Source organism: Centroberyx gerrardi, chromosome 2, assembly GCF_048128805.1.
Source record: "Centroberyx gerrardi isolate f3 chromosome 2, fCenGer3.hap1.cur.20231027, whole genome shotgun sequence".
NCBI lineage: Eukaryota > Metazoa > Chordata > Actinopteri > Beryciformes > Berycidae > Centroberyx > Centroberyx gerrardi.
In genome coordinates, this window is record NC_135998.1 from 29,241,463 (window position 1) to 29,268,392 (window position 26,930).

At 43.9% G+C, this 26,930-nt stretch overlaps 2 protein-coding genes across 3 annotated transcripts in view; both read right to left on the bottom strand.

Moving 5' to 3' along the window:
- Positions 1-26,930, bottom strand: part of ppp1r3b (protein phosphatase 1, regulatory subunit 3B) — a 60,258-nt gene that overhangs the window by 29,629 nt on the left and 3,699 nt on the right. The window lies entirely within an intron of this gene.
- mfhas1 (multifunctional ROCO family signaling regulator 1) lies at positions 9-24,368 on the bottom strand. Of its 2 annotated transcripts, none has more exons than XM_071914323.2 (3): positions 21,027-24,368; positions 2,179-2,528; positions 9-1,710 (listed from the first exon to the last, which is right to left on the bottom strand). In XM_071914323.2, exons 1-2 carry the CDS (start codon positions 23,965-23,967, stop codon positions 2,398-2,400), a joined length of 3,072 nt encoding a protein of 1,023 aa, XP_071770424.1. In that variant the 5' UTR covers positions 23,968-24,368; the 3' UTR covers positions 9-1,710; positions 2,179-2,397. The 2 variants fall into 2 exon arrangements, with proteins under 2 accessions (XP_071770424.1, XP_078145611.1); XM_078289485.1 differs by having other exon boundaries at positions 2,175-2,528.

Here is a 26,930-nt window from a genome sequence, read left to right on the forward strand (position 1 = left end):
ATTGGTTTATTTGCATTTGGTATTTTATGTTGTATTGTGAGATGTTCCAACCAGCTACATATAAAACAGTATGTGCACTCTCACATTGGCCAAGTGAGTCATGCACAACATTGCACTGTAAATAATGTCAAAGCTGTAGTAGTGACATCTTGTGTCAACATACAAAAATAAAGATATTATGTACAAAAGAAAAGCAGTTTCCCTCAATATTTTTTGTCATATTTCAGTATTTTCCTAGACCAGTGAAAAAAAATCAACTATCCAAACGAGACGACAAATAGTGTGAAGACTTGAAACCTGACGCTTGGAGAAGTCATCTTCCTCTCTTCCCTATACATACCACAATTTTCTCTTATTTACATACAATGATAGTAAACCTTGAGCATTTAACAGGGGTGAAATTACATATTACACATTAGCCATGGTTTGGCTAATGTAGATAAATATCTGTACAAATCCGACTGAGCTTTAATATCCTTGGCATAAAGGTATCCCATTGATTTTACATTGCAATTACTGCATTAATCTTACATTATGTGGACCGCTGCATGCTAAACCAAAGGATAATCTCTGTACAGGGAAGAGTGAGTTTTCTAATTGCTGTTGCTGTGTTTCTCTTTACCACCGTTTCATCGTCCGTCTCCCGCGGCAACAAGCTTCAGTTTGCTTTACAATGTAAGCATAGAGAAATATTTACACATGTAAATAGTTGTAAGACTCAATCATTCTTTGACTCTCTGATGTACAACATGTATTCATGCTATCCTGCTCTCTTCAATGTCAACCTTTACATACAGCATTTGGGGTAAACTTGGGTAAAACATGACAAGATTTCAAAATAAAGCAGTCCGGTAAAAAAAAACATCTTTCCTGATTCAGTCTCAAGTCCTTTGTGTGTCTTTTCTTGGGTGTGACAGAGAGAGATTTGGCAGAAATCTGGCCCGCTAGTTCCCAAATGTCTCTGAGTGTTAAATAGACTCTGAGAAATATATTACATATGATTCACATTTTTGAAATTGTACTTTTTGCATTTGTCATTATGAGAGAAGGAAATTCAAATATCAATGTATCATTTATCTTTTGACTCTCAACATTTTTCACATCAAGGGCATCTAATTTAGTCCACATTAGAGCCACAGACCCCCATTTGAAGATATTTTGTCTCTCGGACCCAAATCTGAGAATATTTTTATTGTTAGATATGATTTTGTCCAGAATTCCATGACTATCTGTATTGTAGGTAGAGAGACAACAGTGAAACTATGATCAAAACAGTCATTCTTCTACATTCTCTAATTGTGTTAACTGTGTTAATTGTGTTAACTAATGAAGTTTATAATTCATCAATTTGCTGGGGACCCCCTGGAGCCCCCTCAAGGACCCCTGGTGGTCCCCGGACCCCACGTTGAGAACCACTGTTCTAGAGTACTTCACAATTGTAGCAAACTTTTCTAAGTCTAAATTCAACTCACCAGTGAGCAAAGAATACAGACACTTGATAACTCCTGCTCAGGATCTACTCTGAGCTCATTAGGGCCCAATGACAAGGAATAACTCTGAGAAACTTGACAACCACGGGCGCTTTAGGGTTCCAAAAGGAGGGAGTGGGACGGTGCGATGCGGCTGTTACTGCGTGGATCAACCCCGCTTGAAGTTTGTGCTCATCCATGATCCTCTAATACTGTCAAATGTCACTAGGGTGAGGACAACCTGTAATGGAAAATGACACGAAAATTAACATATGAACAAATGAATGTGAACAAGACAGAATGTGTAGAGTAAACATGACAGTCAGTGTTTCGAAATTAAAACCCACCAAGTGCAAAATTCTGGTAAAATCTATATTTGGCGGATACACATAATGCTCTCTTGTAATCTGAAATCTGTTGCACTCCATGCTGAATTTCAAACTTTATCCATTGTGTTTAACTTAATAGAAAAATCCAACCTCAGATCACTCTCTTACACTGTCAGATATCATCAATCTGTGATATTCAATGCGTTAGTTTGTGATGAATTGTTGGAATTTACCTTTTTGTTGTACCTGCTTTCCCTCAACCTGCCTCATCTACTTCAATTAGCGATTTCCTACATTTCCCAGAATGCCTTTCGACAACCCCTAGAGAAGCGGCACGACCTCAAAAAGTGAACTTAGGACGACGATTCCGACTCACTCACATATCAAGCGATGATCCACTCCGGTGCGTTCAGCGGAGGGTGCAGTTCAGTGTGAGGCTGCCGGGCTGCGGGGGGGGGTCCCAGCCTGGCTTTGGGAGGAGGACAGGGAATCGGGTTTTATAGGTTTCACATAGAGCGGCGGGAGGGAGGCGTTGACGAGAGACAGAGGTGGAAGCGGCCCCCCGGGGGATACGGTCTAGTCCGGGGGAGGGGGGGGGGTCATTTGAGACAGGGGCTGACCACCGTGGGTGTCGGGGGGTAGACCAGCGCCACGTTCACCCGCTCCGTGCCGTTCTTTGGACAGATGATCTCGGTCAGGCCCTCGGGGCGCGGCTGGCTGAGCAGCTCACCTGGAAGACATGAGGACATGGGACAGCTGGTTAGAATACATCCAGTAAAGTCAACCTTTTTCATATCAAGGACCCCTAATTTAGTCCACATTTGGGCTACAGACCCCCATTTGATGAGATTTTGTCTCTCAGACCCAAATCTGAGAATATTTTTATTGTCAGATATGATTTTGTCCAGAATTCCATGACTATCTGTATTGTAGGTAGAGAGATAACAGTGAAACTATGATCAAAACAGTCATTCTTCTACATTCTCTAATTGTGTTAACTTCTTGTAAATGAAATAATGCTGAAGTTTAACAATTCATCAATTTGCTAGGGACCCACTGGAACCCTCTCAAGGACCCCTGGTGGTCCCGGGACCCCACGGTGAGAACCACTGCCGTAAAGGACAGATGGTTGCATGGCTTGCAGAATGGTCATTTTCTCTTCATCCACTAGATGGCAGTTTTACTACATTGTGACTTGGTGCTGCACAGCGTGAACAGTTCCTATGTCCCAGCAGGGGGCGCCAAGTTGATTTATTGACAGGCTATACTGCAAGGGAAGCTCTGCGTTTATATGTGTGTGTGTGGGTCCAGTTGTCGACCATTAGTGTTCATATTTGGTAGCTATGTACACAAGCTGGTACGGGTCAAAGAGCAGGGGAAAGCAGGTGGCAAGGTATTGTTCTCTATCAGCGATTACTGGCAGTCACCATATATGGAGAAGGCAAGTTTTTGTATCCTTAATGCCGTTTGTTTCCTTGTGCATGTGTGTACGTGCACGTATGCATGTATGTGCTAATCGACACATCATATCCCCCGTATTCAAGGACACTTCCGGACCTAATCCACGTGGAGTAGGCCGATCCGTCACACGCTTTTCCTCCAGCATCGGAAAACAAAAACACCCGGCCATCTGCGGAGTCGACAACAAGCGTCTTGTGTCCCGGCGAACACAAGTGGACTGCTTTCTTTATGAAGGGTCACTTCATACCACATAATGAGGTCTGAGAGCAGCTTTTCATGCCACACTACATGCATTCACCAAGCAGAACAAACTGTAGTGCAGATCCAGGCCTTTGCTCATATGGAGGCAAAGATGAGACTTCTGATGAGTATGTATATTCTTTCATCTTCGCTCGTTTATCTATCCTGTTCTCACCTCGTCTCACGGCGGGAAACTCCGGGTCTAAAAATATCCCGTCAGCGGCAGAGTTCCTCAACATCTACAGGAAACGGAGCATGCTGGGAAGTTCGTGCGTGTATGTGGATGTTCGCTCGGGACCTACATGCTTGCTGTGCGGAGGGATACGAACTCGGTCGGGGGTGCAATCATACAATCTCTAATCTGTCTCCTGCATTATGCTGGAGCAAATGGATTCATCCTGGGAAAGTTAAAAGACACATACACACATATATATACTGTTTTCAGCACTGACCAGTATTAATACCTCTTTGTCAGGACATCTGCCCAGAGCTTACTAATACTGCTCCGTCCAATCGCCATACAGTCTGATCTGGGTTTATCTGCTACACACACGGATTGACCTGCTTTTATTATCTGCACCTCACATCTTGACCCGCTGGATCAAGAGGATACAATCCACCACCCCAGAAAACACCAGGACCCTCCTGACAGTCATCTGACAGGCAGCAACCTCAGTCATTTAGATCAGTGATTCTCAACCTTTTTCATATCAAGGACCCCTAATTTAGCACACATTAGAGCCACAGACCCCCATTTGATGAGATTTTTATTGTCAGATATGATTTTGTCCAGAATTCCATCACTATCTGTATTGCAGGTAGAGAGATAACAGTGAAACTATGATCAAAACAGTCATTCTTCTACATTCTCTATTTGTGTTAACTTCTTGTAAATGAAATAATGCTGAAGTTTAACAATTCATCAGTTTGCTGGGGACCCCCTCAAACCCCTTCAAGGACCCCTGGTGGTCCCCGGACCCCATGTTGAGAACCACTGATTTAGCTATCATAGAGCAGATAAGCCTGGTTTGTTGCCACATATGATATTTAGTCTGTTTTAGTAGGTCCACAACTACAATATGCTATAAAATACAAGGAACACATTAATACTGCATTAATAATCAGACTAGGGATGCACCGATACCGATACTGGTATCGGTATCGGTGCCGATACCAGGCTAAAATGGAATATCGGTATCGGAGATTTTACCCAAGACTAAATGTGATACCGAAAGCCATGAGTAATATGTAAGAAATAAAAGCAAACTGTGTTGATTTTATGCATTTGTGGCACATAGAAGCCTGTATTTCTCAAACAGTGGGAAAAACAAGGATTTTATCTCAATAATTTTGTCCAGTGACCCCAAACTAAGGAAGTAAGCCTGTACTGTTCAGTAAAAGTAATGGATCGGATCGGTACTCGGTATCGGCCGATACTTAAACTTTCATACTCGTAATCGGTATCGGCATTGAAAAAGTGGCATCGGTGCATCCCTAAATCAGACAGACATATATCAGGGAAGAATTGGACTGCTTGCTCCATTAAGACCCACAGCTTGTGATGGTCCACTCCATTCAAAACCATATTGGACTACTATGGAATACTACTATACCATAATGAAAGCAATAACAAGTCATCAATTAAATGCAAGTTTGTAAAAGTGAGTCTTTAGCTGTTTAGGGGCCCTGATGCTCAGCACTGTCACATAAAAGTCATTCTCTCTTTAAAAAAGTGTAATGCATGTAAAATGGGAGTTGGATCTACTTTTTTCTACACAAGACAAGAAGGCAAGTTGCTGATGATACAAGCCAAACTCCACTGCACATTTAGCATCCACTGAGTGCCTGTTTCCCCCTCGCTGGCCATCACCCCCCCCCCACCCCCCCCCCCCGTCCTTACAGCACTTAAACCATTAAGCGTATTGATTTTCTATTCTCTCATCAAGACGGAGCAGAAGTCCAGTGACGGAGCGGCTCGGTCCATTAGACGAGAAACTGAATAAATATTATGGTCGGAACACAGTAAAAATAAAAAAAAAAACGACGGCCAGATTATGTTGATCCTGTATTGTTTTACTGGAGACGGTCTGTCCCATTCGTCAGCGTTTCGGTTTCATTCCACGGTATTTCTGTTGGCAACGGTTCTCTCTCTATGTGGAAATGAGGGGGAGTTTTGCATTACAGGAAGCAGATGATGAATCATACAGGCAGTTATCTCTGGCTGGGTGTCCCGAATTAGGTCGAAGCTTAGTAACCCCCCCCACCCCCACCCCTCCTCCCCACCCACCCAGACACACACACACACCCGACTGCGAGGAGTCACACACTAACCCAGAAGACGACGGCAAGGAAAAAAGAGTCCGCTGCCTGACATCAAGGAAGAGGAATGTGCAGATCACACCCCCCCCCCCTCCTCCCCTCCTCCCCTCCTCCCATCCTCCCTCCTTCCTGAAACATCATCAGCAGGTAGAAGAGGAATCCATTACATTCCTGCTCTTGCTTGGCCACTTTTCCATTCCAGCTCCTATTCTCTTTTTTTTTTACCCTACCATAAAAGGTAAAAAGAGCCATTTCTCTTTGAATACGAGACATTTTCCTGTCTCCCCGAGAAACTCCCAGTGGGACGTTGGGGAAAAAAAACACACTGAAGGAGTCTAGCTGAGCTTTCGAGGTCTGGTCCATTCAGAAATCATTTCCGAAAGGCCTCTGCCCTCCAAATTTCACTTCCGTTTTCTATTGTGAGTCTCTAGGAGATCTGAGCGGTATGGGAGAGGGGCGAGAGAGAGAGAGAGAGAGAGAGAGAGAGAGAGGGGCAAAGGGCTTTGGGGGATCTTGTGCTCCGGCAGACATAACAATGATCGATGTGGGTTTCCCCCATTGAGTGGGGCAATGAGAAAATAAACACATGGAATAGGCTTGGGGCTGTCTGCCATTTTGGATTATTTGAAAGATGAACGATACATAAACGACTCCACTATCACCATTTTTATCATCCTTTTCCCACTGCCCTTCAACAGTCACATTTTCTATTTAAATATTTACAATCTCAAAAATAGACAGCTTCCCCATTTTCAAATGGCTTTAAAAAGCTGCAGCTGCACATTTAAGCTGCACAAACCTGGTTGACTATTCGGGAGGGGAGAAAACAATGAGACTGACTAATGACAGAGGCGGCGCCTTTCTCTACAGTGACAAAGCAGGGAGTGTGCTCACTGCTCATACCAGGCTCAAATCCCACTGGGACGCCGGCGAGCCGTCTCTGCCAAGTCACTCTCGCTCCATATTGATGAGGGTGGAGGCGGCAGACAGCCGATCCTGCCTCTCCTTTCACCGATCGCTTTCTAAACCAGACCACAACAAACACGGGCATGTAAAATATCCTCGTCAAACGCACACACACAAGAGTAAAGCTCATAATCACCTATACGACTAAACGGGTCAGGTTGAGGATTTGGGCGGAGAACAAAAGATCATATTTGGGCAAAAATCAGCTTACGGCACGGCAAAGCCATTTCAGAGAAGTCTAATCCACCTCGGTCGACCCCGGGGATGATGATGATGGTCCTGATGATAGCATCCCTGCCCCTCCCTGCTACAGCATTACACAGCTACCACCAGATTAAACAGTAATGATCAGCTGCCACACACAAAGGATTCTCGCAACCAGACATCCTCTGCATGCTGCACACCATCTTGTTTACCACGCCCCTGAGCTGTTTGAGGGTGATCTAGAAAGACGGCGTGTGTGTATATATGTATATGTATATGTGTGTGTAAACGAGAGACAATGAGGCGGAGTAATAAAGTGAATGTGGAGCAGGAAGAAACACCCTCCAGCTCCCCAGTTCTCTCACGTCTCTAAGGGCCAGGGGGGGGGACAAAGGAGGGCCGCGGTTTTTGTTGTAGCGCTTTATCGGAGTCGTGTCTGCAGCCTGGCGCAGCCACGGCCCCGTCCGCCTGGGGGTGGGGGGTGGGGGGGCTCCCATTCGCACAAAGGGCTTCACAGCTGGAGGGCCAGGGAGGGACAGCCATGTCCAAACTCACATGCAATCATTTGGATACGCACACACTTACACGGCAACCTACACTGCAAACAGAGTGTGTGTGTGTGATCTACTCGCACACCGACACTCGTCCCGTGGGCCGCTGCATCACCTGACCTTGGTCGCAAAAATGCACAACTAACATGTTCATATTTTCCCAGGAAACCCACCGAAACCTACTTGAGAAATGGTGTGAAAAATTGCAGTCACGGAAACACGCACTTGATTTTCTTTTACGGCTGAGATCGATTTATATATCTGAGAAAGTCAAACTGAAACTATTTTCTTTAAGTTCAAACATGTAAACGTACTGTATATGAGGAACGCACATACATACTAGGATAAAGATAAACACAACAGTTCTGACTCAGTTGAAACCAAAGGTGTGTAATACAATTTTACAGCATCCAATCGTCACATTCCACAGTGTTTTAAGTGAACATTCAGGCAAGTGCACACTTATCACCAACCTGTGTGCTGTCTTACTGGAATCTGGGTCAAGTGCTTCCAGGAATGTGTCTCTACGTTCTGTTTTTGAGCAAAACACTCTTCAGTGTTGCCAAAAAAATACATCCTAAATATACAAATGCATTTACACTGTGCAAAAAAAGGTAGGCCTATTTCAGTTATTGCCTTCGGTCTCAATTTGGACAATAAAAAACAAACAATATAATAAAGTTAACAAAGCCCAATAATATTTTTGGCCACTAATCGTGAATTGGTGCTCATGAGTACAGTGGGGAAAAATGGAAAAATAATTGGTCTATACTTGGTGGGCAAGCCAGTTGAATTCTACCGCAGAATCTGAAGTTGAACTACTTTAATATCTGTCATTTGCAAAAGAAACTGGGTATAATCAATGCAGCAGCAGAGACAACTGTGAGAGTGGAATTTGCATTGGTCATATGAGATAAGGAATTGATTCAGCTTGTAGATGAGGCAACGATAATACACCTGCTGCCTATCTGAATCAAAGTGACACTGTAAACAAAGGGAGTCACACCTCAGAAAAACTCCATAGTACATCTTTAATCTCATGGCTGTTTAAAATGATATATTTTCTCTTGAGTTTCAAGCTGACGGTCTCGGAACCAACAGATGTGCGACAACGTTCAGTTTGACCTTTCAAACAAGGTCAGAAACAAGAGCTTTGCCAATTCCCAGGTTGTCTAGAAATAGTCCCATCAGCTCAGGTTCCAGGTGCAGACGGGCTTGCTGGCTAACACCGCCGAGTAATGAGGTTAGAGACGCCAAAGTGGTACTGAGAAACTGACCTTTGGGTGGCTATAACAGACTCTACTCTAGTCCCTACAGTAGTCCCTGGATTGGTTGCTCTACTAGTGCACAGATTAGACATATCCAGAAGTTTCTACGTATTCAAAAGCGACATGCAGGCAGATGTTGTGTCCACAGTCTGACGGGGAGTGAGCAGTGTGAATGAACGAGTGAGAGGCAGAGGGCATGGGCAGCTGCTCTAAGATAGACAGAGGCCACCGGCTCAGCCGGAGGATTAGCACCGCAGTGTTAAAACAGCAAGGCTCAGCCACGTCATGGGGAGCAGCGGGGTCACACACTCTATCAGGGCAAGTAACTAGAGATAAACACGCACACAAATGAACATCCAGTCAGCAGCCGTAGTTTCCTTTCCTTTCTCTAGAACACACACATTCTCTGGGCTGTGTGTGCGTGCACGTGCATGCACTCACACAAACATGCGAGGCTTAGAAACCCTCTGGTGATCAGATGCTTGTCGGGCCGGGGCCGCAGTGTGTGCCGATAGGATTTCCACACAGCGGAGCGGCGCTGTCTGTTCTGGCCACGCTGCTCTGCTCAGTGATGTGTGGTGCAGCCCGGGACAGCCAGGCAGTCTGGAGGCGCCGGCTCACCAGCACGCCTCCAGTCATTTTTACATCGCCACAAATCTGATCCCTATCTAGATTCACTTGAGAACAATGCGTAGAGTTATATAAAAAAAAACACTGCGCACAACTGTAAACACACTGCTACCACTCGCCATGGATTGGCCTGCAACATGGACAAAAGATGAGACAATCTGAGACAGCAGTAGATCTAGACATAACAGGACTCTTATCATAACAAGGCATTGTGTTGCTTTCCTAATCTATCCCCCGTAGGAGAGACCATAGCAACTACAACAGTTACAAGACAGTCGGATTGAAGTGTAAACACTCTTCAGATCCCTTGCTGGATAAAGACCAGGATGTGGGAAATAGAGCAGAAGCAGCCGGCATGATGAGGCTTAGAGACAGGCACAGACCCAGCTATCTTCAATGCATAATTCAGACAGACCGGGATATCGTGACCGGTCTCTTAAAACACGGCAAATTAGACTTAATTCCCCTATGATCATCGGCTACTGACAAAGCCCTGGATCCTGAGGAATGTGTGGCCTCCTTCCATGCCGGACGGAATGGACCAAAAATAACCCATTCTGGCCATTCCACAGGCCGGGGGGGGGGGGGGGGGGGGGGGGGGGGGGACGACGACGCCTGCAGAGAAGGCCGGGCTGTCAGCAACCCTGCTGGCTCTTTAGAGTTGCAGAGGGGGAAAGGGCACAAACAGCCGGGGCATCTGTGTGTTCAAGATGGCTGTGGCCTGTCTGGCAGGATTAATCCTCCCATTCAAAGAGAGCAGTGTTGATTACAGCATCTGCACTGGAGGTGAGGCAGCAGGCTGTCAGGCAGTAGAGAGAGAAGTGCAGTAGTGTACGTGCTAGGATTAGGGTTCGACCGATATGGGTTTCTGAGGGCCGATAACAATATTTTTTTGGATTGAAATTTGACCATTTTCAAATTCCAGGTATTCAGTGTTTGCAGAATGTTTTTCTTCTCAGGGTGGAAAAGCCTCTGAAACAGCGTTTAGACATCATGGGACACTGAAACCAAGACTAATGAACCTTGATTATTGAAAGGCTAATATAGGCCCTGTATATTGGTTTTCTGGTTTGTGTAACCATAGCAAGGAGATTGCAGAAATTGTAAAGCATTTTTGTAATAAAATATATATCCATGTCAAAATGGTAAGCACTACAAGTAGTAGTTAACTTTCATTTGATCTTAATGGAACCTACCCATCAAAAAATCTCGATTTCGAAACGATTTCATTAGACAACATAAACAGAAAACCCTGAATCACCCCCAACACCAACATCTAGGCAAATTTGCATTTCCTTGATGTTGCTCAATAATGAAGCCGCTTAATTAATGCTTTATATTGTGAGCTGTTGCTAATAGGCCCCCACTCACTGTGTGTGTGTGTGTGTGTGCTTGTGTTCCAGCTGTTAACATCTGGTGTGTAATGAGATGAATGCCCTCTTGCATCTGAGCAGGGTTGCTAAGCCTATATCTGTCAGACACTAAAGCTGTCCAAATAACTTCACACCAGAGCCTACAGGTTGATAAAGACAACATTAAAAATGGCTCCCAATTTCCCCCCCCCCCCATGAATTCCTTCAGGTTAAGCTATAATGTATCTTTTATAGTTAGAGATACTCTCGCAGCCTACAACCCTGTTAGCTAATGTAGCTGATTGTATATCTCAGGGACATCTGTGAAAACATTACTTCTTGAACTGCTAGCTGACTAACAAATGTTATAAATCATAAATACTGTATGTCCCAGCAATGTAGTTGTTGTTTTTTTATTATGCACAACATGACATGGATGTGTTTCTGTTCTCAGACTCAGTGAATATTGTCTGAAATATCAGATGAACTGCCTTCAGTAATTCATCACTTTTTCATTCATTTAAAAAATATAAATAGATAATATATGTTCAATTTAAAATGTGCATGGCAGAATTTTGAAAATTAATTTAATCACTTTGACAACTGTTGTATTGCTGCTACTTTCAACACTAACAAAGGAAACAACCTGTGTCTGCAAGATGACTAACGAGTGTGGTAGAATCCAAAGGCCCACTCACAGTATTTATGCATATAGTTAACAATTAGAAGATCAGAAAGGTAAAAATTATATTGTGTGGCTATGTGTTGTAAAATCTTTTGTTTCTTTCAATAAGCCATGTTTCTGCACAAAACGTCTAAAGTCTTAGGTTCATAACACAAGTCGAAATTAACTGGCTGAAAAAATTTTCAGGGAATATTCCAAAATTTCGTAACTTCTCTCCACATCAGCTTCCCCTATTGCTGAGAAAAAGAAACTAACAAGACCAGTCCAGAGGGACTTTTCCGCCTACCACACTGGAGTTCCTGAAATAGAAACTGAAAGGTCCGACTCTTGGGGTCAGCACCCGGGGGTGTCCCTCCACACGAACCCACAGCAGTGTTATGTAACCATGAAGGGCGCTGCAATGGCCATTTGTCAGGCAGTATGCTTGCTGCTCATTAAGCTACGGCTCCCCATTCCCCAACAAAGACAATTCATCACATGACCAACTGCACACCCTACATACAATATACACTCTAATGTGATTGAGTTGGACTGACGCATTCACACACAGCACTGAGAGGACCACAGTGTGTCTTCCAGAGACAGACTGTGGACAGCTAAGCTCCCCCAAGCAGCTGTAATTTCAATCTTACTGACGCCGACATCACATCCTCACATTCAGGTCTGCTCATGCCAAGACTGAAGAGGTGTATTACAGTAACGCAACTACGGCATTTCAGTGCGTGACACCAGATATACTGTACTGGACTACTTTCCGCGCAGCTGGCCGTTCAGAGGAACAATTCAGGTCAAGCTCTTCGTCAGCGGCGTGTCGTATCCACTGCAGGATACGTGCTGTCTGACTAGCGGTCCATCTCTCACAGGCTGATGACCTTGTCTGGAGAGTGGGCTAAGACGGGAAGGAAACCATGAGAAACTATAAATGGACGTGCCCTCAGTTCATTTCTAGAGACTCGTTTCCCTGTCAGGCCAAACCAGAAGCCAACAGAATCTTCTTCGCTGTAGCTCTATTTTGAGTCGCACCGGTGATGATAATAACATTCTCAGGAATTCTTCATTTACTTGGTTGTCAGACAAATTGCTGGAGCTTGAGACAGAGACCGGCTGCGGTAACCAGACATGCATTCAGAAGCTGCGGTACCGAGCCGAGCACCTCGCCGCGGTCTTGTTGTTGTTGCAGCGGCAGTATTTAGCTGTTGTGGTTTTGAGCTCGGAAAGCCACTTGGCTGCAAATTACAACACTCCTTTTTCAGCCCAGATGATGACTATTCCATAAGTAGGAGGTGACATCGGTCAAGAAGAGACAACAACAGTAGATTACTCTGATTTTAACTGTATGGAAGCAAGACTTGTGGAGACATTTTAGCAGTTGGTACTTGCTTTTGCACCACAAAAAGAACTACTATGTTGATCTTTTTCCATCCAAGTACATTCATAGTACATAGGAAATAAAAGGACCATGCCAACATACGCCTTTATAGTCTTAAGTGGGACGTTTTACCACCAAATTCAGCCTTCCTCAAGTCAGCAAATTCCCTGTTACAAGTTATAATACACATAATACTCAAATGACGAGGTGGCACTCCCAGGTATCTGTTGACATTGCTGTTGCAGAAGTGTCCAGGAAAAAAGCTTTGTACATCCTAACCCTATTGCCACAGTCCCAGTCACATGTCTGAGATAATACAGCAGGCTTACTGCAGGGTGATGTAACAGGATTGTCATCCTCTCTAAGAGATTACTCACCGGCCCCATGCACAGATTTCATATAGCAAAATTAGGAAACAAGTAAACATAACATAGAATTCAAAACACACCGACGTTACGCTTGTAACTCACTCCTCACAGACAGAATGAGCCAATTTTCTGTTTATACTGTTTATGAATCATGTTTTATCTCTGGGTTCTCAGGTGTTTTCTACTATAATAAGTTTTCATTTTCAGTCTGAATGAAAGAAAACTGAGAGCCCATATTTGACCTTAAACATTTCAGTGCCAGCATAATCCGAGAATACGATAGACAGGTTTGAACTGGCTGCTCTGTGTTGATGGAAGCCCATGAGCTGGATTACCGAGCGGCTTTTCGCTGCACTGTCACCCGTATACTGTAATGGCAACACATAGGAGCAGACATACTTATAAACTCCCTTCAATCTTCTTTGTCTTCTAACTTCCATATATGTCAAAAAACAACTCATTACTAGAGTATTCTTGGTTTTGCCATATCGTCCGCTTTCCCTGAATGAGTCAGTGAGACTGAGCTGATCCGTTTTGTTCAGGCAAGAGGAACTATACCTTAGTTGTAGTTTCATCACCCATTTTCACTTTACAATGTGTCATAACACCTGAAACTCCAGACATCCAAAGTGCTAAAACAAAACCATCCTCAGGTTTCTTGACACATTCACTAATAAGATAAGAACCTCTGCTACGACTGCGACCTGCTGTATATTCAAGCACACTGCGAGCGCAGTTACAAGAAACAGAGTCAAGCAACTTGAAGTATTTTTAAGGGCAATTCCCTGAACTTCAAGTCCAATGTTATTGCACTGCCTCAAGACTGTATTAGCAAACGCTCAGTAGTATATCCCATGAACAAAAATGAGAGAAGAGTGTGCCCAACCTTCAAATCTGTGATGTATTACCAATGTCTAGCTCATAGAGGATGAACTTGAGAAGTTGGAGAAGATGACTATGATGATGTCAAGGCCGATTTTCAGAACCAAGAGCACTACCATAATATTGAGTCTATTTGAAAATAAAATCTCTAACATGCTATGAACGCACTGTCAGTCTCCCATTTTTTGTCAGTGGAACAGCTCAGGCTGAAGGTCGGCATAGCAGATCAAAGTCTTGGTCCTCTGGTCTCTGGTTTCTGGTTTTGGGAAAGAGTTATTCCTGTTCACAAATAGCATAGGCTATGTGAATTCCCTTCCACTGGCTTTCAGTTGATTTTACAATCTATTTTAAGATCTTGTTGATTACTTTTAAAGTGATACATTTCTCATCAAAGCTTATTGACTCCCTTTGTATAGAAAGAGAGTCTTAGGGACAAAGCAAAGTCTACACACAAATCTCTTTCGACTGTTGCAGAGTATTAAGACAACAGGTGATGGAGCTGAATTCTCATCAAACTTGTATAATGGAAGTAGATTCTATAAAAAGTCACCTTACTGGGCAGTGTGAGGCAAGGAAACCACAGGCTTGAATCTCCTCCTGACCCTGCAGTCTTTGGACAGAGATTGAAGTTGCGTCATTTCCCGGCATCTCCACCAGCAGAATGTTTTTATGGGCAATCACTCACAGCCAAGCACGCAGTTAGGACCAGAAGAGGTATTGTAGTCAGCATGTTAATGCAGAAAACTCAAGTGGTATTTCCTTTGGCTGTAGTTGACCTATTTCCAGAATGCATTCTACAACAAAGGGCAACAAGGACCATTTCCCTTACAACAACACATAAGCTATTTAGCCAAGATTTGATCAACAACAGCAAGGTTGCAAAGAAGAAAAATACTACATGTCTAGATATTACAGCATTACAGCATGTGTAGAAAGTTCAAGTGGGTTTGTTTTTCTTGCACAAATGCTGATGAAAACATTGTTTATCATGAGAAATGCTTGGCTATATTCAGAACAGAGCTTGGTTCATCGTCCATTAGGTCATGCCTGAGCTGTAATATTACCTGCCAATTATGTACTGACCACCCATTTGTGGTAAAACCATAGTGTGGGTTCTGTCCAGTCTGTTATTACTTTGTATGTTATCCATGCAATATTTTATGGTCAGAACTGTAGTGGATGTTGGAGTGGATGGGCCCACAAGCTCCACAGCATCCAAAACTTATTTAATGTGGTCATTAATAATCATAACTGATGATTTTCCACTTCTGATTTGGGGAAATTTGTGTTACATATTTATGGGAAAGAACAGGAGATCATTTCATTAAAATTCTAAGCCCTGTTTCGTGTCCTTGACTGTACTGCATCTAAGGTGCTATGTAAATAAAGTTTGATTAATTGATTGATTGGTTCAATAAAAAAAGTGTCTTGACTGAGGTTGAGCTCTACATGACTGACCAATATTTTCATACCATGCAAAACACAAACACCACAATGACTGCTCTACTTTGTCCATGCAGACACAATAGCAAAACAACACATGATAATAACATTCTATGTCTAGCCACATTACCATCATACCTATAATCACAATAACAAAACAACACCCACGCAGACAGTTATTGTTATAGGAAACCTGGCTACTAATTCACATATATAATTGGTGTGACAGTGATGAAAGTTAAACCTTGTAGGTCATTATGTATTGCGAGGGCAACACCCATGAAATCAAACAACTTAAGTGCCTTCCTAGGAGGCTCTTAGGGGCATGGAAGGAATAATAGTTTTCATATGACGATTCAAACAATATCAAATGATTGATTTATGCCTCTATTCAATAAATGTCTGGCTTGGATCAGTATGGTTCAGTATGCTCCACTGAAGCTGCAGTGAAAAGAAAGCAGGAGCCTTCAGGGCTGCCTCAGACACAGTGGATGCATTCACAAAAAAGTGAGCTGAAAAGATTCAATCAAAACAAGTTCCAACTAATACCTGGGTAAATTTAATTATACAGCCTTACATAGGGCAGGGTAGGGCAGACTTGGGCCTGGAGCTAAAACAAGCTCATGACAAGAAAAACAGGGTAAATGTAAAATGTGGGTGGAGGTGGAGGAAGTCTTCAGGGTACACAGACTGAAACACTCGAGGGCAAGGCAGGTCCGTGTCTCTTGTCCTGTATGAGTGTGTGAGTGAATATTTACACAGGCCTCCATATTACAGTATGTGTTGATTACCAAATGAGCTCTGCTGCGTTTGACTGCCTGGCTATTCATCTACTGAATCTTTGACTTGGCCTAATCCTAACAGATCCTCTAAATGGATTACGAGGGGCTTGCCCAGCGGCAGCGAGGCAGAGTAGGCATGGAGAACTACACCAAGAGTGAAAGTGCTCCAACACTTGCGCTTGGCCCCACTAAAGAACCAATCACTTGCTTTGGATCGGGCATTATTCTCAAGATCACCCAAGATGACACACCAAGGACTGCAGCTGTAATGCATTTGCCGCTTTCGTATCTTTGACGGCGTATTGCAATTATTAGCAATGTTAGGAAGTTTGCAGGTTGTCACCGGATATATTTACTGCAGTGTATCTCTTCTCTCAGCCCAAGCAGCAGGCAGCAAGTTCAAACATCTCCAGTAAGTACTTCACTGCAGAAGCACAGGTGCTGGGCCACCAGCCAGTGGCAAGGCTTTGGTTTCTCACTCTTCTCTCACTAGGCATCGGCTGGCGACGGCTCAGATATCCGCTCGACTAAAAACACATCTTTGATCTGCCGGGCTTGTTCACAACCAGATGAAAGAGATACGCATCCCCCACTGAACCTCATTTATGTGTCCTCAAGAGTCAATAATCTATTTTTGTGTCTGTCACTCTACTTGATACTCCAAGGAAAGTATTTAGCAATGGCTATTTGGGTGAGACAAAAAAAATTCCATGTCCCAATAACCTACAAACACAAATAGCACCTATATGACACTAACTATATGACTGTCCCTCTGCCCTCTGACTACAATTTAATCTGACTTTCCTGAAAATAAAGTGAGAGGCAAAAGTCGGTGGGTCATTTAGGGTTAATCAACAGTTTCCAACACACACACACACACACACAGGCATAAGGTCCCTACTCAGCCTGACGAGTTCATGTAGGAGGGTGAGAGAAGCCCGCATGACAGACATAACTTGACAAGATAAAAAGAGGAAATGCCACTGTCTGATAGTCAGAAAACAGGAGAGGAAAACATGTTAACCCGGAGGTCTTCTCCGTAGAATCTAGATTCCACAGAAGAAAGATTGTGTTCCACAATCCGCTATGTTTAGTCTGCGCAAGACCGTGGAGCCCCAACTCTGCATCAACAAGCAGCGGCAGCCAAAAATATCATGTCCATAAAAGGCCAGATGAAACACACTGCGCTGGTACATGAACTGTAAGATCATGTTGGAAAGGTGCTTATATTTATGCCCTTAAAGGAATAATATACTATGGATTATGTATTATGGATGGAAATATCTATTCCATCCTATAGCAAAACCTTTACTTGGAGTGACACAACCCACCAGAGAATTAATGACCTCACCATAGACTGAATATTGTAGGATTGTGCAGAGTTACATCATTATGTGACACATATCGTGAAGGTACATAATTATTATCGTTGTTGTTGCCATTGTTAAACAAAGGGATTCAAACTTTCTGTAGTCATACAATAATGGAAATTACCTGTTTTCTAATGATATTTTTCGACAAGTCTGAACAACTCTTTGGATCTGAATCTCATAATTCTGATCATAATCAAAAATTTGTGTCAGGTTCATCATCATTAAGTTGAAGATCTATACGATGATCAAGGTTTCTTTTAGCATTAGGTTTATACAGGCAAAAACAGCTGTGCATCATCGGAATACAAAAATAAATATTATGTATATGAATGATGTGACCAAGTGGGAGCATACGGACAGAAAATAAAAATAAAATAGAACCTAGGTTGGAACCCTGAGGTGCCCCACAGCTAAACTGTAGTAAGAAGAACAAAACTATCTCGGGCAGCAGAGAAATGTCTGAGAAATGATGTAAACCAGTTAAGAGCAGTGTCTCTAATTTCAATAATATTTACAAGAATATTAAGATGTAGCTATCAACAGTGTCAAATGCAGAACTCAGGGGGTCAAGTAGGACGAGAACTAAATATAAGGTAGTTTTCCTACTCAAAACACAACAAGATACATGGCAAAAGTCAAGTGCAGCTGACGGTTGCTAGCAGCTAAATGTGAGTCAGTGTCTTCTTCTGACACACACACACACACACACTATAGAAAAGTATTTCAAGTGCTTTACAAAATGTGGATCTGCCAAAAAGGCAAGCATATGCTATCCACGCATAGCACATATTGTCTATGGCTGGCATCAATCCATCATTCCTTTCTAGTATAACATGTGGAAAGAAGATAAGAGTCAAGGGCCTGAGTGACAAAGCTGCATTATAGGTGTTATATTCAAATACTCATGTTGATTTCTCTGTTTTTGATCACTTGTTGAATAGTGCACTTCATTTCTATTCATTCTTGTCCAGCTAAGAAACGGCCTAAATAAAAAAAAGAAAACTGTGAGGGCAGTTTATGCTTCCACTCCTCACATTCCAATCCTGAAACTACAACACAGTACACTTCCCACTATTGACATTATCTTCACCCACCCTCTTAACTCAACAAAACCCATTCTTCCAACACCGAATTCTCTCAAACATGTTGTCCATGTTTGCTATGTGAGTGCAGTTGACTCTAGTTAACTCTGCCTGTGAAAGTGACACATAGCTGCGGCAGGGTGTTGGAAGTGGACACAAAGAGGGTCACTATAACGCTGAATTCAAATCAATACCTTATCTTCCTGAGAGTTTTGAAATGACAGCATTGAAAACTGTCACTCATCAAAAACCGAGGAAATTCCTTATCCCCTGCAAACAATGTGTGATTAAAGGCTGAGCTGTTTTCTTTGGTCCGGTGACAGTTTTTCTTTTCAGCCCACACAAGGCAACCTAGACAGCGTTTCCAGCTTTGCTCCACTGCCCAAGCGGAAAGAGCTGTTTGTGTGGAATTTCTCACTCTTATCTTGCTAACAGGGATGATTCAAGCTATGAAATAAGTCATTCACCAGTTATTACAGTAATCACGTCACAGAGAAAATATATAATCATCATATCTTGAGTCATTGCTCCATGAGCCAGCTGACTGACCCTTTTGTGTCAGTAGGGCATTTTTTTCACTGCCCTACTCTCTTCGAATTTGCTATCACTTGCAAAGACACAACATGCATTTTTTAATAATTTGAGAAATTATATATTTTAAAAATAGGAAGGTTTACTCTTGCCGGGAACTTCTTAAATGCCTGTGAGTTACTGCTGCCACAAACTGACTGACTATGTGCTGCCTAGGACTACTCTGTGTGTCTAAGCCCTACTGTATTAGTGTAATCATTGGTCCATGTCCTGGGCCAGAGTCAGGCAGCTGTTCCTGAAGCCCAAGCATGCCAGAAGAAAAGCTCTAAAAACCACTGCCTCATGTCTAATGATTCAAACCAGCAATGCTGCAGACATGAACTAATCCACAAAGACGGCCAAAGCCTCTCCGAGGCCTGGGCAGAGAGAGAGACGGAGTGATGGGGAGGGCAAGTGGAGCAAAACGTAACAAAGCAAGAATATACTGTACTGTATATAGTCTAATCTGATGAAGGGAGATGAAACAAGGAAAAACGGGGATGACGCAATGGTGCACAACATATGAAAAATAGGGGAGGGGGGAGTACGGGAATGCAGCTATCAAGCTGGTAGCTGGCAAACGACCAGCTGTCAATCATGTCCGTTACCAGGGCCACACCTACAACATGTCTGCTGGAGTCTGATGCCTTTAACGCAACCAAACCACAGAGAATTTCAGCAGCACATTCAAACAGAAAAGTTTCAGTGTCATGTCACTTTTTATCCTGTATTCAGCCTGAACAGATGCTTTGCTTTCAAACAAACAGCTAAACAAGGGTATAGAATATTAAGCCTTGGCCAATACAGAATTTCTGCTTCCAGTAGCAATATCACTCGGATATTTGGAGAGTAACATGACCAATTATTGTTTTACCTGCAAGTAGACGCTTTTTTGTGACAGCTTGAAGTCGTTGCTTTGCTGACTCAAAGTTCAAAATGTACTAAAGCTGTTGGATTACTTTACATAAGAACTGACAATGTTTCTAGATGCAACTGGCATTATAAGAAACACTTTTCACAATGGAATAATCAAAATGCAGCAATCATATGTGTGGATATGTGTCTGAGGAACATTAAGCCTATACAGAAAATGACTTTGATGCAGGCTTATTGTTCTTAGTAGGCTGCTTCACATCTCATTGCATACCAGTTGACCCTTGTGTGCCGTCTGATCCACTGCCACTACATTCCAAGAAATAGAAGTAGGTTACGCTGCCATGACAACCTTGTCCATCACCACGTCAGGACTTGCCCCTGGTTTCAGCAGGAGTCGCAAACAGCGCAGAGCACAATCTCCTTTCCTGAGGTGGGGTTTGCCCCCTTAAGCCCTTTTTCCCTGAGCTAATGTCATCAGCAGCCGTACCACAGCCTTTGTTTGGCCCTCCATCCCCCACTAACTGAGGTTCCCAGCCTAATAAGTCATCCTCTGCATCCTTTATGAACACTAACCCTTGCTCTGAACTGGGATGTAATTTAATCTATTTAATAAATGCTATGAAAATAATTTACTTTCAGAAAATGAAAATGTCTATTTGGAGGAAAATGTGATTTTGTCATTTTTCTCTATTACAGTGAAGTCATAAAAGGAAAGTAGGAGGGCAGGAGTCACGGGGGGGATCGAGGGAGAGTGAGAGAGACAGAGAGAGAGAGTGAACTGATAGATAGGGCTTAAAGACTGCTTACCTGGAAAGGCGTGTGGGTTGGGTGACCCTCGTTTGAGGCACTTGGAACACAGAATATGTACAGAGTAGTGGAGCCCAGGCCACTCCTGTAGCAGCACATTCAACTCTTCGACAAGTGGAGTAATGGCTTGCCATGCAGTCCAGATATTTGGCAGGGAAGCATGGCTGGAGATGGACAGGGTCTCTGCCTGCAGTTTGCCCCTAGAAGGCCGGCAGCTGATCACCACAGGGACTTTACCACGATAGGCAAAGATCTGATGCCTACCGTCCGACCTCTGAACAACATGGTTGTTTATCTGCACACTGAAGCGTGCAAACAGTCCAGGAGGAAAGAGGAAAGGGAAGCTGTACTCGATTTGCAGCTGCTCCACAGAGAAGAACTGACACAGAGACAAAGCGCTCCCGCTCACCCAGGCCTCTGCATGGGGTTCTTCGTTGCTGACATAGCTGGGGAACTTGTACCACGCCGTGGCTCCATTTAGCGGTTTGCTGCGGGGTTTGTTGATGCAGTAGCAGATCCCCATCTTCTCCAGAAGCTCCATGATGAGATGAAGGTCTTGCTGGGTCTGGATGAGGGGTCTTAGGAGCAGGCGGATGACATTGGAGGGCAAAAGGCCGTGCTGGAGAAAGCCCTCCACATGGTGCTGCAGATGGGTAACCCTGAGGTTCTCTCCCTTCTCCCCCTCTATGACCAGACTCACCCTCCCCTTGTCCCCCCTCTCCCCCTCAGACAGAAGTCTGTCCAAAAGTGTTGATTCATCCCTCTGAAAGAAAACATTGAGAATTGCAATGAATCGTGGAAGATTGTGAAACACGTACTCCTTAAGAGTGAGACTGTCCTCAAAGTAGAGTAGTTTCCCGCTCTCGTGAAGGTAGGATAAGGCGCTCTGCAAACGGTCCTCTGTCAGTCCTGCCTGGAGGCCCAAACGGGCGGAGTCCCACCATGAGAGCCACAGGTCTTTGGGCTTAAAGTGCAACTCCTCAAGCATCTGCCAGGACTTGGGCAGCACACGGTGGAGGTTGGGGAAGATGTCCCTGTGGTCTGCAACAGACATGAGCTTCTCCCTCAGCCTCTGGATGTTCCTTTGGCTCTCAGTGCAGCTGACACACAGGACAGGAGAGAGGATCTGCAGCCTGTGGTTGAGCATGTACTGCAGCTGGGCTTTCTTCCGTCTCAGGTTCTTGTCAGAGACACTGTAGAAAAGGATGTGAGGGCTGGAGGTGCGGAGGTTGAAGCCCTGCTCCAACGCCTGGTCCACCTGCTGAGCGAGGTTCCTCAGGCACTGAGTGTCTCTCTTCTCCTGCAGGCCAATCTGTCTGTGAATGTCCAGACCCTTCTCCTCCACCTCCATGTCTCCACATAGGTCCGTGTGCGTGCCCACCAAGCACACCACAGCATGGGGTACTTTGGCACTGAGGAGGTGGAGGAAATACCCGACGTGGGCATAAAAGTTCTTCGGTGAATATGTTTTGAGATTCACAACAAGAATGTACAGAGCACCAGGGGAGAGAAAAAAAGGTTTGATGAGGTCATAGTTTTGCTTCCCTGACAAATCATACACTAGAAATGTAAGACTGCGATCAGCGTCTGCTACCCAGTTAGTCACTTCAATTCCTTTGTTTCCCTGGATACCTTTAGCATCCTGCTGTTTGCTAACCACACTCTGCCTGAGCAGTGTTTTCCCAGCATTTTTCATTCCCATCAAGACTAGCTTTAGCCTTGGCTTCACAGCAAGCTGGGAATGTGCAAGTTCCTTTTGATAGGCTGCAATGTAAGGAATCCCCTTCATGCAGACCTCATAAGGAGGCTGGATGAGGGGGTTGTCCTTAACCTTCCAAATGTTGACTTTGGAGAGCTTTCCAAAATGATCTGGAAGTATGGCTATTTGATTACCCTGTAAAACAAGCTCCTCCAGTTTCTCCAGCTCCACAATAGAATCTGGCAGATATGTAATGTTGTTATTGTCCAACCAAAGGTTTGCCAACTTGACCAGCTGCCCTATTTCCCCAGGAACAAAAGTCAGTTTATTCCTGCTCAGGTAAAGTTCCTCTAATCCTGTGATGCTTAAAATAACCTGGGGAAAGTTCTCAAAATCATTTGAGGACAAATTTATCATTTTCAGTCTTTGTAGATTGCCGAAGGAAGGAGGCAGAGCTGTGAGGTTGTTACCGTCCAGCATCAGGCTCTCGAGATTGTGCAGGTGACAGAAGGTGTCAGGTAATGTGGAAATGTGAAGACTACTGAGCCAAAAGATTTTTATGGACTGCAACTTCATAATGTCTCCTGGTAGTGTCTCAAACTTATTCCCAGAGCAGTCGAGTTCCTCCAGGTCACCGAGGGCAAGAATCTCAGGGGGGAAATGGTTTAGCTTGTTGTGATCTGCATCCAGTGTGCGCAGCCTCTTGAGGTTTGAGAAGGACCTGGGGAAATCACGCAGGTCATTGAAGCTGATGTCCAGCTCCTCCAAAACCTGAAGCGCTCCGATTTGAGACGGCAGATACTGGATTTTGTTATGACTGATGCATAGTTTTTTCAGCCCCTTCAGTTCACCTACATCCTCAGAGAAGCTCCTCAGGCAGTTGTGGCTCATGTCGAGCTCCACAAGCTGGCCGAGCTCAAAAACCACACAAGGAACAGCTATGAACTTGTTCCTGCGGAGGACAAGGATGCGCAGGTTATTGAGGGTGGCTCCCAGACCCTCTGGCAGCTCCTGGAGGGAGTTGTTGCCCAGATTGAGCACCTCTATCTCGCTTATATCTTCAGGTAGTATGATCTTCTGGTTGTTTTTGGAGCAGAGGGTGAGCTGGCGCAGGTTGCTCCGCAGCTTCCTGGACCGGAGGGCAGCATCCCTCCACAACCTGGCCGTCTTGAGGTTGTTCTCCTTGTCCTCCATGGTGTTGCAGCCCGACCCCTCCTCCTTGTTTTCATTGAGAGTTTTCATCAATTACACTGAGCGGGCAGCATGGTGGACGGTGTCCTTCGTCAATTAGCGCTCTCAGCGACAACACAACCTTCATCAGAGCTATATTCCACAAGAAAGGCAAAAGGATAACCAGTTCAAGCCGAGAAATGATCAAGCTTTTCAATCGTATCAGGACGACTGGACCTGGCCGCGGCGGCGCTCCACGCATCCTTTTCTCCTGCGCCACACACACCACACAATAAAAACAAACCAACCGCAATTACAGCTCCAATATTAATCCCAGAAGGGTAGACCTGTGCCGCCGGTGCGTTTTCTTATCCAGAGCCATCCTCGTCGCCAGAATAGTAGTCCTCTGAATCAAGCTCGCAGGCTTTCTCTTGTGTTTTTCGCTTTCGAGCCGCAGCTCTTTCAGCTGTCTGTGTTCCCGGCGATGGGAAATGGAAATGGAGCAGCAGCGACGCCCGTCCACACTGCGTCAGATTTCTGAACCCACCTTCCTTCCTGCTTCCTTCCTGGTGTGTGGATGGGAGGGGGAGAAGGGAAAGTGATTGTCCTCGCCCGTGCAAATTGCATGAAACCATAAAATATATATATTAATAGGCTATATAAAAAGACGATTCGTATCGACAGACATTTCTAACCCAAGTATCTTGAATAGCCTATTATTTATCTAAACAACATGGCTACGTACATGTGCTCTGCTGCAAAGTTACACGAGATACATTTGTGATCATGACATGAAGCGTCAGCCTACATGATAAAAGAGTAAAGTGCCAGGCCAAGCAAACAATCAGTGTGATCGCACATAAACTTAATTTGCCTGTTATCTTGCACACTGACCGACATGCATGTGGACAGGCAGAGTGAGGACTCTGTCTCCATCTAATGGACATGATGCGTACAGAGCTCTTGCATGTGAGGACTCAGTATTCAGCACTACATTTACTCCCAGTCAAGAGATGAATTCACATTAACTACATTTTTGTGGCCTTTTTTTTCAAATATGTTATCATGTAGGTCTCTTGGTTGAGCAGGAATAACATCTTAAAAGCCAAGTTGGTCTATTTGTTTTCTCCAAGGTCCCAGAATCAGCTGGTATCTGTTGTGGTTTTAATGTGGCTTTATCAGTGCAGATAGCTGTAGGCGTACTATAAAATATAATTATTTGTAGCCTACTTTACTTGGCCTTAGTAAAAGGAACAGATGACGTTTTTTATTATCTTGGCATTTTTCCAGTAGTAAGGAACCATTGCTGAATGAATGTAAAGATACCTGTTGGCTCTTCTCCCACTTTCAAAGTGCAGGAGTGCAGCAAATGTGTTACATAACTGAACTTGGGGGCATCTGCAAAACAAACAAAAGCACGGGACAGCCAGAGACGAGTGAAGGACAGTTCAAATCCAGGTTAATCTGATATTGTCCCATTTGAGTCCTATATTCACAGGGGCATACAAGTAGAGACGTGGGAGTCATACATTGCAAGCTTGAATAGTGAGGACTTATGGTGCTTACTGTATAATAACAGGATAACTGATGCATTTTGGAGAATATCCCTGTTGAAAAAGAACTTAACATTAAAAAAATGATTCAAAGTCCATACAAAAGATGACGAAGATGTATCTGAAACCATAACAAATTAAATATGTTGCTGTCCATCTGTAGAAATACTTATGCAGCTCAACAAGGGTGTCATGATGGTATTGCTGAGGTGCTGGTGGTGCGGCACCCTTGTACACAAGGTGCCTATCCAAGGTGCATCAACCTTAGACTTAGGCATGGAGAAACAGGCCATGCTCCAATCACTCATCATGGAGCCACTGCTGCAGGATCGCCTTCCCTGGTAATGAGGGCTTTAAATGTCTATGTGAAGACATGTCAGCCGAGCCCAACGCTATGCCCTCTGGTTCTGCTGTGCTGTCTGAGCTACAGGGGAATCTGTGGCCAACGGTGTTGCAGGAAAGGGTAAGATGGCTGAACCTGACCAACCTGTCAGACTAGGACAAGGAGGATGCCTCCATGCAGAGGAGGTACAAGGCTACCAATAAGGAAAGAAAAGACTTAACAGCTCTATTTCCCCAAGGAAGGCAATATCATGCCACATGCAGAAGTTTTCAGATGGCTCCTCTACAGTGGGGTGCATCAGCAAGGGACAGGAGGAGTGTAGCCTGTTTGAGACAGGAACTACCTGCAGTTAATGTTAATGAGACAAAGGTATAGAAAATGCTAAACTGTCCACTATCACAGACTAGTTTCCAACCTCTCTACAGAATGCTGAGGTGCAACAACAGTCACTGACTCTTCCTGCATCATTATCAGCAACAGCATCAGCTTTGGGCCATCTGGGAGGTTGTTGAGTATGTGGGAATGTTTGGGTGTGTGTCATTATTCTTCCTTTCTCTCTACAGCCTTAGTCAGCAAGGAGAGCCTGAGCACTGGTGAGTCACAACTCCAACCTGTAGACCTGTAGACACCACAGTGAAACGTCAACATGTCGACATGCGAATTAGTCAATTTCCCGACTTCATATCTTCTAATTTCACTGAGATATATCATCTGTGACTCAGTCATTTTCCAATGTAACATATTTTTAAATATGTCAGTATCTCAAATGTGAATCTGTCAATTTCCATATTTTAAATATCACTGTGAAATGTCAGTATGTGACTTAGTCAATTTCCCAGTTACATAATTTTGATTTATTCCATCTTTTCTATTCCAAGAAAAGATTCTGGCATCATTACCTTTTTACTGTGTTGTATCTTATTATGCTGTTGATGACCCCCCCCACCTCAAGAAAGAGCTTGAAAAGAGTCATTAGAGTCCATTTTTAAGCACTCAAATGAATATACTATCAATCTATTCTTACAAAAGTAATTCTCAATCAGTTTTTAGTTATCAGGATGGGTGCAGTCACAGAGCTTTACAATGGGACATGCCGGCACTAATGAATCACCCGTCAAAACTTCCAAGTCACGGCTTGT